General features: G+C 46.3%; 1 protein-coding gene across 1 annotated transcript in view; it reads left to right on the forward strand.

The window, feature by feature from the left end:
* Positions 1–16,409, forward strand: part of FOXK2 (forkhead box K2) — a 278,943-nt gene that overhangs the window by 232,851 nt on the left and 29,683 nt on the right. Inside the window, exon 7 of the mRNA XM_085616785.1 lies at positions 5,907–6,203. Coding sequence (XP_085472911.1) covers positions 5,907–6,203 — 297 coding nt within the window. The remainder of the gene's footprint in view (positions 1–5,906; positions 6,204–16,409) is intronic.

A 16,409-nucleotide genomic window follows, 5' to 3' on the forward strand; every position in this document is an offset into this window, starting at 1 on the left:
GCGGTTTCGTACCTTGTCCCCCTCTTTACTCTGGGTTCCTAATATCCGCCAGACCTAGACCTAAAACAGCACTTGTGTGGTGAAATGTGTACATTTAGTCAGCGTTTTAACACTTTCATTTCACCCCACAACAGAAAGAAGTGATCTTTGAAAGTCATCCGTCACAGAGCGATGCAGTGGAAGTGACATTACACTTTTTACTGTTGGACATAGTTTTATAACCCCTATAAACACCGCACTGAAAACTAGCAAAGCAAACTGTGTCACCACTCACCAGAGTATCAAATGGGACCTTTAAAGATTTGCGGAAATAACACAAAAGCAGTGCAAAGTTGTTATTGCTACACATCATTACAATATCAAGGTTATTCACCTTTTACCAAAAACTCTATTAGTTTTAAATGTAAAACCCAAGAGTTCCTCAGAAGGACAAACCGATCTGCTCTTTGCATTTGGGTGCGAAGGAATTTTGTGACTTGGAAAGATATATTCAAATTTGTAGCTATTTCTCCCACGCTCTCTGGGTTGTAGTGTGTCCAAATCATACAAGATCTCATGTGGAAGTTGCACCTGTAGGAGATGTTGAATCTTAGTGTGTTGTGTTCTGGTAACAAAGTTGTCTCTCCTTTCCCTTGGTTTGGCAGTGGATCCCTAAGATACCATGTACTGCTCTCATGTTGTCTCACCTTGCTCACACTGCCCTTGTTTGTCTTCACATGATGGCTGCCAGTGTTGGCAAGAGCAGTAATGAAGTAGCTGGAATTAGGAAAAAAACAGCTGGGCAGGCTTTGGGAAAGGCTTCAGTGTATCTGCGCAGCATAGCACACATTCAGACCCATTATTATCCAGATAAGGTTCCAGAGAGGTTTATAGATACTGTGTGAATTTAAACCTTTAGTATTTTTGGAGCCAAAAACACCGCATGTTTTGATAAACCTGCAGGAGATTTCAAGAGACGGTGGCTCGTATTTACCCGTGTTTATTTTTTTTTATTTTTTAACCAAAAGGCACTTTGTTTGCTTTTTAAGAGCATTTTCTGTTCATAGAGCACGCACCGATTGCTCAAAAACTGGTATTTCTGCATGTGCTGGTCTGAGGTTGGCATTACATGATGATGGAGAGAGCAGCTTTGCCAGCAGTTAAAGGAGTCGCGGTTACCAAAAAGGGCTTTGCTTGAGAAAAACCTGTTTCTTTACGGAACATTGTATTACCCTGTAAATATCAGAAGTGGTGTGTAAACTCCTCTTTCCTGGTGTATTTAACAGTTCTGTCTGTAGACCTCTCCAGAGTGCATCAATGCCCCTGAGGCCTGTCAGGCAAAGAAAGCTGCAAATGCCTGAAAAAAAGTGTAAACAAATTAATTAACCTATAAATAAATCAACCTTCACCACAGAAATGTTATGTGCACTCATATGTAATCTGCAGTATCATTATTTTCATGCAAATATATACGTACACTTTTTCTCAGCTGCCCCCTAAAAGCTTACATTAATTTGTTTATTTTTAGTGACCATCATGTTGCATTGTGGCCACTTTTTAGCTCTTCCCAATATAGAATTGGGCTTCGCATACTTTGAAATGAAGGTGTTGGTAGGTCGAGCCTGGGCAGCGCATGCGCTGCTTTGCGAGACGCGCTGTATTCAGGTAGGGACTTGAAGCTCTGCCCATATTTTTCATTGGCTTGTGCCATTGTCCACTGTAAACTGTGGCTGTGCATTGGTCAATAGGCTTAGTAGTCCCTCCTTAGTACTGCTTTCTCATTTTGTAATCTCCCATGGCGACACCCCTTGTTACGTGTGTTGTTACTTGGTAGGCTTTAATTACAGCCTCCGAGCACTATTTTCTCAAATAGCTTTCTCCTGCCTACTCTAGCAGGCAGGAAACGCTCTCTCCTAATGCTTTTTAAAAAGTTGATAGCACGGGCGCCGAATGCATTTGCAGTGCAATAGGTCTTGCATTTGCGAGAGTTTAAGCTATTGGCATTTGTCTGTTGTCGTGGTCACGTTGCCGTGCTTCGTTAGGCACCACCTCTGCGTGCTGACGTCGTTTTTTACTTTTTCCGCTCCAGCCTAGCGTAGATCCAGAGAGAGCTACCCCCTTACCTGTTTTTTGGCTATCATTTTTGTGACTTTTGTCGACCTTTTTCGAGTCTTGGTCTCCTGTTGCGCAAGGGATGTCCCAACGTCAGACCGGTTTCAAGCCCTGCAGGTCCCGTGACAGGATGTCGGTTATGGACCCGCACCTTGTGTGCTTGTGGTGTCTGGAGTGCGACCACGACCTGAAGTTGTGCTCCAACTGCCTGGCCATGCACCGAAGCCTTTGCGGGAGCAATCCCGAAAGTTATTGGAGGCCCAGCGGTCAGCCCCACATCGTTCCCGGTCTCGTTTGAGAGGAAGGTCTCTAAACCGTTCGCGGAGCCCCCACTCCTTGTTGCACTCTAAGTCGTCGAGGTCTTCGGGTAAGTCAAAACCCAAGAAGACGTGAAGAAGCACAATCGCTTTTCACCTTCAGTCGGTCTGTTGCTGCAACGCATGACTTGGAGCGTCGTCGTTCAAAGGCTCAGTCTCCTGTGACTTTTTCAGGGACGACTCTGCGTCTCCAACCTTTTCCGTGAGCCGCAGCATCCCCTACCCAACTTAAGCAGTTCTATGAGGCCTTACACCCTGTCTTTGGGCAGCCCGACTCTACCAGTCCGCCGTTGGGCCCCGCAGAGCGGGTTGGAGTCCTAGACCTTTGATGCCGGCAGCTCCGGAGGGCCCCCACGGATCCAGGTCTGGATCCGGTTCAACGCTGGTCCATCTTACTCTGCCTTCCCTGGCGCCAATCCAGACAAAGACGCCGGAGGATACTTTTGTTCTGTTGTTCTCCCTGGTGTTCCCTACCGACCAGAGGGTGGTGATGAGGACTTGGAGGGGTCGCTAGACCGTTTAACTGACCAGCAAGAAGAACCAGACTGGCGAGGGGACCTGGGTGATGCCAGTGGTCTGGAAACCTCTCCTGACACTGGTTTGCTCTCTCTCCCTACTGTGGCTATGGAGGAGAGCACGTCCTATGTTGTGGTGGTGAGAAGGGCGGCAGAGGTCTTGGGCCTTGAGCTCCCTTCGGTGGCAGTCAGGACTAACCTCTTGACAGGAGCTTCAGCCTGCGGCGTCCTCTTCTGATTCCCTATTGCCATGCTTCTTGGGCCGTTACTCCCATACCATCTATGATATGGTTGCGCAGTTGCTGCCTCAGTGCCATGAGGAGGCCCGGGCCGTTCTCTCCCAGGCAGTGGTGGATGGTAGGGACACAGCCAAATTCGCCATTAGATGTGGGCTGGATACCACCGACTCACTGGGCAGAATGATTGCCACATCGGTAGCCTGCTTTTCTGGAGATGTGCAGTCAACTTTGATGGGCATTCCATTTGATGGGAGTCGTCTTTTTGGCGACAAAGCAGGCTCTGTGCTCGAGTATTTGAAAGATTCTAGAACAACGGCCAAATCTTTAGGCCTCTCTGCGCCTTTTCGCCCACTCCAGTCTGCTTTTCGTCCCATTTCGTGGCTACAGAAGGGGCACCCAACCGTGTCCGGCACAGTTTAGCCACAGGTTCACGCAAGCTGCCCAGCCTCTGCGTGGCCACGGACGTGGGACCCAGCGACCTTGCGGGTCCGGGAGCCAGCAGGTGGGTCAATCCACCCTCCCCACCCCTGCCTCCAAACCTTCTTACTCTGACATTTTAGGCCCATCAACAGCCAGTTGAAAGAAGGATCACAATCACCTCAGACAGGTGGGTTTTGCAAATCATCCGAAAGGGCTACTCCCTCCCCTTCGAGACTACTCCTCCCTCTATGCTACTGTCTTACAAACCCATATCCGAGGATCATTTGGCGCTGCTCCTCCAAGGAAATCTCCACTCTCTTGGCCAAGGGAGCTATAGAGAAGTAGGTTGTGGTTGCTATTCCCGCTACTTTCTGGTGCCCAAGAAGGACAAAGGCATGCGTCCTATTCTTGACATCAGGGCCCTCAACTGCTTGCTCTGTACGGAGAAGTTCAAGATGCTAATGTTGGCTCAGGTCCTGTCTGGCATCGCCCCGGCGACTGGATGGTGGCGTTGGACTTGCAGGACACTTTTTTTTCCATATTCCCGTCTTGCCAGCCCACAGACGATATCTACGGTTCATGGTGGGCCACAGGCACTTTCAGGTCACTGTACTCCCTTTGGCCTTACCTAGACCTTCTGAGCATGGCCATTGATCCTCTGATCAAACTGCCCCTTCAGGAGGATCTTCTGTCGCAGCAGCAGGGGAGGTTTTTCCACCCAAACCTGTCCAGTCTCCACCTACTTGCGTGGAGATTGAGAGGCGACAGTTGACGGATTTCGACCTTCCACCAGATGTCTGTAATGTCATTTTGGTAGCCACGCGTCCCTCCATTAAACAGTGTACGCCTGTAGATGGAACAAGTTTGTGGCATGATGCACAGCAAAGGCTGTGGAACCCCTCTCTGCCCCTCTTTCAGAGGTCCTTTTGTGTATATACTTTCTTTGGTCCAGATCTGGGCACTCTCAAAGGTTATCTTGCAGCCATCTGCTTTCTTCGGCTGCCAGATCAGCCATCCTTGTTCAAGTCTCCTTTTGTTAATAGGTTCTTTAAGGGCATTACTCATCTGTTTCCTCCATCTCCTTTCATAATGCCCCAGTGGGACTTGAATCTTGTTCTCACTTACCTTATGTGTGCTCCCTTAAAGCCTCTTCATAACGGTCTTCTCAGGCTCCTCACTGTCAAAACTTCCTTTGTTTGTGGCCATCTCCTCTGCTCGCAGGGTGAATGAGCTTCAAGCTCAGTCTCCCAAGCCCCCTTTCTTCTCTGTGCATCCTGACAAAGTGGTGCTTAGAACGAGGCCTTTCTTTCTTCCTAAAGTAGTTACACCCTTCAACAGTATTTTATCCTTTATAGATTCACAAGCTTAAATCTTCCCCGTCGTCATGGTGGGAGTCCCATGGTAACAGTAAAATAGCAGTGTAAAAGCTTAAAGGACAATCTCCCTTGAAAATCAGTAGCATCCAAACTCCAGCCAATCACATCACAGACCCTTGAGTATCCGCCCCGCTCTGCGACCTGATTTCTAGGGATAGGGAGTAACATACAGGGCCCTAGTTGTGGTGCACCAGTAGTCAGTGTCTTGCATGGCTCTGCGCTTCTGGCGTGCAAAGTCGTGTCAGAATGGACGTCTGCGCGCAGGGGTGGCGTCTAAGTAGGCACCGCAAGGTCATCCCGGCGACTAAGACGGATGCGGAGTCAACCGACGCCACCTACAGACCCGCAGGGGTACTGCTAAAGAAAAATCTCCGATTCCAGACTGACGCCTAGGGAAAATTGTAAAGGTAAGGAGTATACAACTAACATACGTATCTTACAGATACATCATTACCGCAGGTAAGTAACTTGTTCTTATAGTTGTCATTTTCCATTTGGTTATATTTGCTGCTAGTCTCATCCTTCACCAATGTCACTTTCAAAATAAAATGTACATAAGGTGATGTGTTTCAACATCAATTATATTATGAAATTTTAATTTTGAGAATGCTCATGTAGGAAAATTACTATTACAGGTCAGGAACTTTTTATACCCACCTCTCACTTGATGTTATAATAGCCTGTTGTATTGAAAAGTACTAGGTCGACATCCATCAAAATTACTTTTAGGTCCTTTTTCAGTGTCCATGATTTCCAACAAAATAGCAGAAACTATTAACTCACAAAATTGGGTGTAAAATAATTTATGGTTTGAGTAATGTGTATAAAAGGTACATATCAACGAAAAATATAAAAAAAATGCTTACACTTAGCTAATGATAACTATCATCCCGATAAAATAGCTATTTGTACTCTTGGTATACTAATAATGTTACTTTTTTGTTATAGGTTCTCCGCTTTCTAGCCAACCAGTTTTAATTACTGTTCAACGGCAGCTACAACAGACTATTAAACCTTTGACCTACACGGTCACAACGCCCGTGACAACCTCAACATCCCAGCAACCTTTAGTGCAAACCGTTCATGTTGTTCACCAGTTACCAACTGTTTCTGTGACTAATGTGACTGGATTAGCACCAGCGAACACTTACACTGTAGCAGGGCAGGCTTTAGTCACACAAGCAGCAGTGATGAGCCAGCCAAAATCCGAACCTCAAGAGAATGGAGACCACAAAGAAGTAAAAGGTGAGATGTTTTGTTGTACTATGGGGACATTGTTCGGAGTGGGGAAAAGAGGTCCTAGAACCTGCTCGACCATTGAAATGTAGATTTTACAAACTAATTGGGAGGAAGACATCATTTTACAAACAAAGGCAAGTTCAGGTGAAATCTAAGTAAGGTTGCCTTCCGCCCAATGTCTATTAATTCCTGTTGGTGAATAGATGCATAATCTATGTATTAAAGATAATTGGCAGTGTCTTTACACCTCATAGGGGTGTTAGAAAAATAAGAAATAAAATCCTGAAAGGGTAATATGTTACACTTCTTTATAGAATACTAGTATACTGTTACCCTTTAGGATAATCTTCCAAATGCTTTGTGTAGTTAGCAAGTTTCTATTAGTCAGCTGCAATCCTTGAATTTGTTAGTCTGCTTATCTTGACTGTATTTTATTTGAAAATGTTTGATGAATGTTTCATCATGCACAGACATTGCTCAGTGGTCTAGAATACTTTCAAGATCACATATAGAATTAAAGTTTGACATTGCTGATATAGAATAGGTGAATTATTTTACAGGTACTTGCTGCCCATGGAGGCAAAAAGAGTTGTGGTCCAGGCCCTGATTCTTTCGCGCCTGGACTATTGTAACTCGCTGTATCTGGGAGCTCCAAAATCTACTCTAAGGAAGCTTCAGGTGGCACAGGATTGTGCTGCGTGACTTCTGACTGGCTCTTGTAGAACGCAGTCGGCCAGGCCCAGTCTGAAAACCTTACACTGGTTGCCGATTGAGGAGAGGATTTCCTTCAAGGCCTTATGTACTGCTCACAAGACTCTTATGGACACAGGCACTAGCATTAACCAGTCTCTGATCAACACGTACCTTCCTAAGAAGTCTCTCCGCTCGGCGAATCTAAATCTAGCCAGCATCCCAAAAATGAATAGGATGCGTAGCGGAGGTCACTCCTTTTCCTACAACACAGCCAGTTTGTGGAATACCCTCCCTCTCAATCTACGTTTAGAAACTTCCCACCTTACCTTACGGAAGTGTCTTAAAACCTGGCTATTTCGGAAGAGTAATTGCTAGCCGCCTACTTTCACCTGTTCTGCCATTAGCGCTGGGATGCCTTAGGGTAGCCATGCGCTCAATAAATGCTAATTAATAATAATACATTGCTACAGGAATAAGGTGCGGTAAGTTGAGACAGGTGTGAGTGTAAGTTGGGTGTAACAATTGCCATTTTCTTTAGTTGCTAAGGGTTCTTTCATTAAGAGTTACGAAGTTTAGAATGCAACAGAAAGTAAAAGAGAAAGGAGTTATGAGAGAGCGAAAGACAGCATGATTTGTGTGAAATCGTATGAAGAGAGGAAGGAAAGGCAGACCTGAAGGAATGATATAGGTTACGGGCAGCTTACAATTGCTGATGTTTTTCGGTTGGGGACACAGTGGTTTATGTGACTTGGGGTGCTTGAAGCAAGGTGGGACATGGATTAGTAAGCGGTGAAATATATGGCTTGTTTACAAGTCATCTAACTAAGCACCACTGGTTGAGATTGAGGGTTGGGTTTTCTGTCCCCTAATTTGGGTCCATAGTCTTAGTCATGTCTGGAAAATGCAGAAAGGGGGCTCCGTGTATGTAATTGTGTCAAACGAATGTGTTTAAATGGATACATTCTGGAGTCCGTTCTCTAAATGTGTGTGCTGCATAAGATGATGGTCTACTTTGTGCAGAATGTTGCGAAGATTATGGCACATGGTAACAACTAGCTCTGGTGGCATCAAGAAATAGATTTTTTGAGTGGTAACAAAGTTCCACTAGACCACATGTCTGCCTCCCGCACGCAACTCTGTGTGACGTCATTTGAACCATAAGAAGACCTTGTCGGCGTGCTGACATCAGTTCACTTGTTCCCGCCCCATGCAAAAAGTTTTTTCCGAGGCTCTCTATATTATTGGAGTTTCTTTGTTGTGGTTGCCGCGACTTTTTAGCCGTCGTAGATGACTGCTCCAAGGAAGTCTGGTATCAAGCCATGCAGAGAATGTGGGGGCCAGATGTCCATCACTGACCCCCATGAAGACTGTTTATGGTGTCTCTCGTAGGCTCATGACGTCGTGACATGCACTTCATGCAAGCACATGAATCCGAAGGCGCTGAAGGAGAGGGAGGCAGAGTTATACATTCCCAAGGCCAAAAAAGCAGAAATGATCTGCTCGAAGTCGCCGACTCCACATACTTTGAGGTCTTCTAAGACCTACAAGAAGAAGCGGCTCTGTGGTTCTCTGTGTTACTCTGCAAAGGATGTGACTCCGAAGTCGGTGTCCCCGAGTCCCAGACGTCATAGCAGGGATGTGATCTCTCCGATGCCTTCACCAGGGGTGACTCCTGCCCATCCTCGAGCAGTGACTCTACTGGCTCCGAGAGATGCAACGCCTCCACCGTTGTCGAAGTCAACGACTCCACTTCTGGCTCTGGGGTCTCTGGCGCCGCAACCGGAGCCTCCCGAAACTGCTCCAGAACCTGTGGTACCAGTTCCGGCACATCCCGCTTTCCCAGCTCCGGGATCGGATCCATCAAATTTTTTGTTTGGCTTGTTCGCCAGAGCTGTGAACCCTACTGGTGCGCCTGTTGGCCTACATGTGCCTGTTGGCATATTCCCTGCGAGGTTTTCCACCTCACTTCCCCTAGGCACCGCTCGTGCAGTTAATGCTTATGGCTCCAGGGAGTTTGGCCTCTTACGACGCCGAGGTTATCAACGCCATTGCAGTCTTAGGAAGGTCGAGCTCCTTTAGATGGTTCATCCCCGGCGCAGTCTAGTTCTGAACCTTCGCCTACTCGACGTCGACCAGCTTCGACTCCTGTTCCCTTGGACCTCCCTTCGACGCTAATCCTGAAGTCACTGGTGCTGCATCTGGTGCTGTCGACACCAATTCCGAGGATGAGATTTCAGAGAGAGGCTCATAGGATGTTGTAGGAAGAAGAATACCCAGAATAACATGAAGGGGCTGAGGAAGGAGAGATTGTGGATCCTGACCTGGATTTTATGTCATGACACGGCGGCTAACATTATAAAAATCTCCTTTATCGCCACAGCTCAGCAGCTACAATTGAAGAATATAGAACTTCAATGAACATTCCAGTATGGTATAAAGTCCCCCTACAAGCAGCCATCTTCCTTCTTTGTTGCTGCTGCTCACAAGATAATTTAACGAGAAGAGATTAAACTTAATTTGAAGACCACTTTCCAGAGGATGGTCCAGGAACAACCAGATTCTTATTCTGAAAGAAAAGAATAGATTCACGTAATATTTTTAATACCATTAGGGAGGGTTACATTAAAATGTGGAGGGATAATCTTAGCCTCTATGTCTTTAATAAAATCCGGATTTTCTGCCCAGCGGGCTGTGAAAAATCTAATTTTTATGGCATGACACGGAGGCTAACATGCAAGTTCAAAGTGCATTATGAACATTATCAATCGCACTAGCGATTGGTCTAAAATAACAATTATTGAACATAGTTTTGTTTGACCAGTCTGCTGCCCTAAGGATTTCTTGCAGACCCCCTCCAAGGATAAAGGCTTTGGAAGCCGATGCACCTCTAAGGGAGTGTGCTCCAAAAATACACATCCACACCACTCTTATACATAACTTGTTTCACCCATCTTGCCAATGTTGGTGAGGAAACTCCCCTATGAGGCCATCTGTGAGAGATTAATAATTGGTTCTCATTTCATCTCATACTTTGTTCTTTTTTCGTACTCTTTCAGGCATTTAACCACAGTCTTTCATTCTGAGGAAAGAAGGGGAAAAAGATAGAAGACATAGTTTTGGTTCTCTTTTTCAGGTAAAAGCAAACACCCTCTGGTTGGAATGCCCTGCTCGAAACGTCTGAAGTTCTTCTGAACGATACTAGACATAATAAAACAGTACATGTATAAGAAAGCGCTTTAGGGAAAGAGTAGAATTCTCACCCCAGGAGGTTAGAGTTCGTAACGCGTCCCTAACATCTCATAATGCGGTATATTTAGCGGTTGGAGGATTTAGAACTCTTATACTTCTCATTATTTTTTTAGTTAGTAAATTCTGTCCTACAGATACTCAGTCTACTAGCTGATCCATAAACGTTCACGGTTTTGTAACTCTGGCCTGATGTGAATAGTTCTGAAAGATAGTTCACAACATGCACTAAATCAGTTGAAACGGGATCATAACTTCGTTGAAAACACCAGCAAACCTATTTGTTCCAAGCCAGTCGATATGTTTTACTTGTTCTTGATGCCCATGATTCAGATAGGAGACGGAAAGCATCTGGCGAAATCCCTGGGATTCCCCATTGTCTCCTGAAATCTTCCTGGCCGTCAGAACCAGCAGTCCCTGCTCTATAAGGGGATGGATGTCTCCCTCTGGACCTAGGAGTATTTCTTTGAATGAAGGAATTAGAATTGGAAAGTCTATACTCATTTCCAGGATGATTGGGAACCAGGCATGTGATCTCCAAAGGGGGGTTATCACTAGTAGGCTCGCTTTGTAACGTTGTGCATGAAGGAGTAGGCGAGGCAGCATGATAAATGGCGGGAAAGCATATGGTGCTAAACCCCTCCAGTCTTGAAGGAGAGCATCTACCCCTTGTGCTTGAGTATCCGGTCTCCAGCTGAAGAACTCTTCTAGTTGAGTATTCAGCCTGTCAGCAAACAGGTCCGTCCTGAAGGGGGCCCATTTGGATTGGATATTCAAGAATATTTCCCTGTCCAGTCTCCAGAGTCTTTGAAATTCCTGGAGAACCAGTCCGCTACACCATTGCTTAATCCAGAAATATGTTCCGCTATAACTGATACTCCTTTTTTCAAGCAGTATCCCCAGAAATCCTTCGCTAGATCTGTAATGCCTTTGGAATGGGGTCCACCCAGCTTTTTGACATACCAGACTGCTGACCCTTTGTCCATACCTAACATTACACAGCATTTCATTCACTTGTCGATGAAGCAGCGAGCTGCAAATGAACCTGCTAGTAATTCTAAGAAGTTGATATGCAATTTCTTCTCTTGATCTGTCCAACGACCCCCTGTTGAGGAGTTCCCACATCTCGCACCCCATCCTTGCAAACTTGCATCTGATTCTATTATTAGGTCTGGTTCTTCCCCAAAAATGTCTCATTCCATGCCTCCGCATTCTTCAACCACCAAAGGAGTTCCCGCCTTGTTTCTTGGTCTAGAGATACTATCTGGGAATACAATTGTGTTGACTTCAGTGCCCTTGCTTTCAACCTCTGCAGTGCTCAATAATCTAATGGGACTGGGAAAATAGACTGAATTGTGGATGACAGGCGACCCAGGATTCTTGCTAATACTGTTCGAGGAAAAGTCTTTTTTAAAGTAACTTCCGTAACTTGCTTGTCGGACTTGCCTTACCTTGTCTCCTGGTAGTTTTAGTTCTGCTTTTACTGTATCTACCACAAAGCCCAAGAATTGTCTTTTGGCTTTGCACCGTACAAGATTTTTTCTTGTTTACAATAAACCCTGGATGTTCTAAAAGCCGTATGTCGAGGTCTGTTTGAAGGGAAACTGTCAGTTTTGATTGAGCCATTATAAGTATATCGTCCAGATATAGAATTAATCTCACTCCCCTCTCCCTTAGTCAGGTAGTCACGGGACGTGTCTTTAATAAAATCCAGATTTTCTTCCCAGTGGGCTGTGACCAATCTAAATTTTTAGGGTTTGCAGGAGGCAAGTGGCCTGGACACCTCTCAGTGGGAGCTTATATCACCAAAGGGCCTCCGTTTGCCGGATTAGACCACAGATCACGCTGTGATTAGAATGGCTGTGAACCTCTTGGAGTTGCCTCTTCCTACAGTGGAGTTAAAATCAAATATTCTTGCGTAGGTTCTTCATTCCCCTTCCTCTGTTTCAGAACTTTTGCTTCTCTTCGGTGAGGTGTTGACAGAGCCCATTCTGTATGTCTGGCAGAAGCCAATGTCCACTACAGCAGTTTCCAGGGCCATGGCAAGAAGCTACAAGGTGGCTCCTGGGGAGCCTGCATTTCTGTCCACTCATCCTGCGCCAGAAAGCTTGGTGGTCCAGTCTTCGTGCTCTTCAAGGCTGTCGGCAGGTTGCTTCTCAACTTCGCGTGCTGATAGGGAGTCAAAGCACATTGAGCAAGCGGCAAAGGTTTTCTCATCAGAGTATGGCCCTTAAGTCCACAAATGCCACATGTCTTTCGGGTCGTTACATCCATGCCCTCATGGACTCAGTCAGGGAGGTTGTCCCAAAGTTGCCTTAGGAAATACAAGGGTATTTCTCAGAGGTGTTATCAGATGCCCAAGCTGCTGCCCACCAAGTGATCCAATCTGGTCTGGACACGGCCGACTCTGTAGCCAGAGCAATGGGATAGTCTGTGATGACAAGAGGCATGCCTGGTTACGTGGTTCTAGATTCTCGCCTGATGTCTAGGCTTCATTGCTGAATTTGTCTTTGATGGGTTCTGCCAGTAAGGGGCAAAAGCGGACTCTGCGCTGCATCGCTAGAAGGACAGCAAAGTTATGGCGAGGTCTTTGGGCCTTCAGACTCAACCCAGGATCTTTGGGCAGTTCTGCACGCTTCAGAGCTTTGCAAGAAGCATGTCCTTTTGTGCCAGGCAACAACCGCAGCAGCAGGTTAATTCCTTGTACAGGTCCTACAGAGGAAAGGTAGAGGTCATCTGCAGGGTGCTGCACGACAAGACCCCTCCTCCTCCTCTTCTGCCTCTCCAGACATTGTTGCAGTGAAGCATCTCTAGCTCTGCCATCCTAGAGCATGCTTGTCCCATGGGAGGGCAGGTGTCCCATTTTCTACAGCTTTGGAGGTCTGTTACTACAGATCTCTGGATGTTGAACATCGTAGAGAAGGGGTATTCTCTACCCTTCCGGGAGTTTCCCCATCATTTCCCTCCCCATCAGGGCTTTTGCCCAGAAGAGCATCTTTTGCTTCTCCAGCACGAGGTTCTTTCATTATTACAAAAGGATGCAACCGAGGTGGTACCAGAGCAGGAAAGGCGTTTGAGATGCTACTCTCTGTACTACTTGTTGCCCAAAAAGTACGGTCGTTAGAGAGAAAATATTCTCCTTGTTGGGTTACTACCGTCGTCTGATACAGGAACTCTAAAAACAGATAAGACTCCACCACAGAGCGAGTAATTACAACAGCATTTATTGTAAACCCTCTTGAGTGGAGAGAACGCGACCGCATGGCTTCGCTCAGAGTTCTCTGTCTGGCACAGGGTCAAACAGATATTTATACATCTGTTAGCAGGTACAAAGAGCAAGACACATTTGCAAAGTTATACATAAGCATGGAATATTCATATGAGCATACAGTCCGTGCCATTCGTCTGTTATCACAAGGCACATATTGGATACTTCAGAAGGAGAGCTGAGTACATAATCATGAGCAAATTACTAATTGTCTGGTGTACTTATAGACTTCCACAAGGCTATTTGTAGCTGGAAAAACAGCATGAGTGATTAAAGGCCATGAGCACAGATTTGTGTTTCTTCTGGTCAGCAAAGGAAAGGGGATGTGAGCAACCAGCATGTAGGAGCAAAAAGTGTCAGAATGGCTATAAAATGTGGGACATAGGTTAAATGTTTAACTGATGTTCACAATGTAGGTTACAGGTTAACAGGCTGGTCCTCGACCTCAGAGTTTTGAATTTTTACCTAACACGGGAGAAATTCAAAATGTTGACCCTGGCTCAGGTTCTTCTTGCGCTGGAGATGAAAGACTGGATGGTGTTGAACGATTTACAGGAGGAATATTATCACATTCCCATCCTGAAGTCACATCAGAAGTATCTCCGTTTTACGGTAGTGGCTCAACATTACCAGTTTGAGGTTTTCGATAAATGTACTTAAATCTGAACTGGTGTGCTCTCAGCGCAACCTGTTTATAGGGGCAGTACTGGACCTTACTGTAAGTCATGCCTTCCCTCCTCCACAGAGTATTCAGGATATCCAGGGTATGATTCCACTTTTTCCGAATGGAGCAGTTGTTCTAGTCCTGAAGATCTTGCTCCTGCTCGGTCTGTTTGCTTCCTGCATACTGTCAGTCAACCATGCACACTGGCATATGAGGGACACCCCCTGCAAGCAGTGGTTTCAACACAACGGAGATCATGAGACGGTGGTCAGAATCTCCAGAGACACTGCAGCGGATCTTCTATGGTGGAGTGTTCCAGGCAACCTGTCTCCAAGGAAGCTGTTTTCCTCCTCCTTCTCCAGTGGCCACAGTGATAACGGATGGCTCCACTCTAGGGTGGGGGAGCCCATCTGGGGGATCTGGAGGTCAAAGGTCTTTGTTCTCCAGAGGGAAGATTATTTCACATCAGTATTTTGGAATTGTGAGCAATAGGTCTTCCTTTCTTCCCTTTGCGGTCAGTCTCTTCAGATCTTAACAGACAACGCTACTGCGATGTGGTATATCAAAAAACGGGGAGCAGCAGGGCCGTAACTTCTCTTCAGAGAGGCTCTATGATTCAGGTCTGGGCTCAGGACCATCAGATTTGCGTAATCGCAATTCGTCTGGCCGGAGAACTGAATGTGCGTGCAGTATTCAGCCGACCAAGAGTGGCGGTGGTCCTTCACATTTTCAGGATGTGGGGGTTTCCTCAGTTGGACCTATTTGCCACTCGCGAGAATGCACACTACCCGTCATTCTCCAGTTTCCAATGTGGGGAGCCTGCACCTTCATGCCTGGAGATTGAACACGGCAACCTGAGTTTTTTTTTCTCAACCACCAGATGTGATGGGCGTTATATTATCAGCCAGAAGACACTCCACCAAATCTGCCTATTCTGGTAGGTAGGCCACATTTGTTAAATGGTGTGGAGAGAAATGGATTGATCCCTAACTGGCCCATTTATCTGATGTTCTGTGTTTCTCTCTTTCCCTAGCACAACAGGGTTGTGCAGTAGCTTCTGTCAAGGGCTACTTAGCTGCTTTTTCAGCTTTTCTCTGTGTACCAGATCAACCCTTGTTGTCTAAATCTCCCATAGTTATGAGATTCATTTAGGGTCTGACAAATGGTTTCCTCCCACTCCTTTTATAACGCCTCAGTGGGATTTGAATTTGGTTTCTACATTTTTGATGGGTTCACCCTTTGAGCCTTTGCATTGTTGTCCCTTATGGTTTCTAGCATTAAAAACTATATGTTCGAGCCATATGAGCTGTAGATCACACACTGTGCATAGATCGCCATCTGGTGTTGGGCCCGGATGTTTGCACTTTGTTGTTGTCCTGGAAACTCTTTGGAAGTCACGGGATAAGTGGCTCCTCCTTTGGACAATAGTGCGCATGGGTATCGACTCCATCGTCAGATTGTGTTTTTTCCACCATCGGGCTCGGATGTGTTCATCGCGCTCCAGTTCGGTGTCGTTATCAATCATCTTTTCGACGCAAAATCCTCACTCATACTTTGGTATTGTTTCGATCGCGTTTCCCTTCGACGTGCATCTCTCCAGAACTTCAAATCTTCGATTCCGGTCGTCGACGCAGGCCTTCGGGCCTACCTACGCCATTGGGCCTTCGGATCATGGAAAGGACTCCCTTTAAAAAGTGTCCTAAATGTGGATCCAAATTTCCACACACAGATCTTCATGAGGTGTGTAACCTCTGCCTTTCACCCGAGGCCAAGGACTGTCCAGCTTGTGCCTCTTTCCGCTCCAAGACGACGATCCAGGACCGTCGAGCTCGAAGAACAATGGCTCGATTATCGACATCTATTCCCGACGACATCTTCCAGGAAGGCATCAATGTGCAGGAGCAGATCCAAAACAGTGCCATCAGCTCCTCCGAAGCCGATGACTCCGACGTCGAAGACATCACTCCGTGGCAGCGCGTCGTAAGTACTGACGTCGAACCCTCCCCACCCCCCTTCCCAAAAAGGCTTCGGTCACACCTTCACCTTCGGACCTAGGTGTTCACCGGGACAAATCTACTCACGCCCCGCCTTTGGGCTCGCAAAGAAGCCAACACAAAACACCGGAACCGAAAAAAGTCGGTACAAAAACTACCATCGGATCGAGGTTAATTTCCGATTCCGGGCCTAAAGAGCACAGAATGACTCCAAAATCCCTGACACACACACAATCGGACCCCAAAAAGTTGGCACCAAAAGAACACACGTCAGTGGAGGAGCTTTTTAGACCGGATCCGATCCAAAAAACACTTCAAAAAGACCCTAAAACAGGTCAACTCATACT

This window comes from Triturus cristatus, chromosome 7, assembly GCF_964204655.1.
Source record: "Triturus cristatus chromosome 7, aTriCri1.1, whole genome shotgun sequence".
In the NCBI taxonomy this organism is placed as follows: domain Eukaryota; kingdom Metazoa; phylum Chordata; class Amphibia; order Caudata; family Salamandridae; genus Triturus; species Triturus cristatus.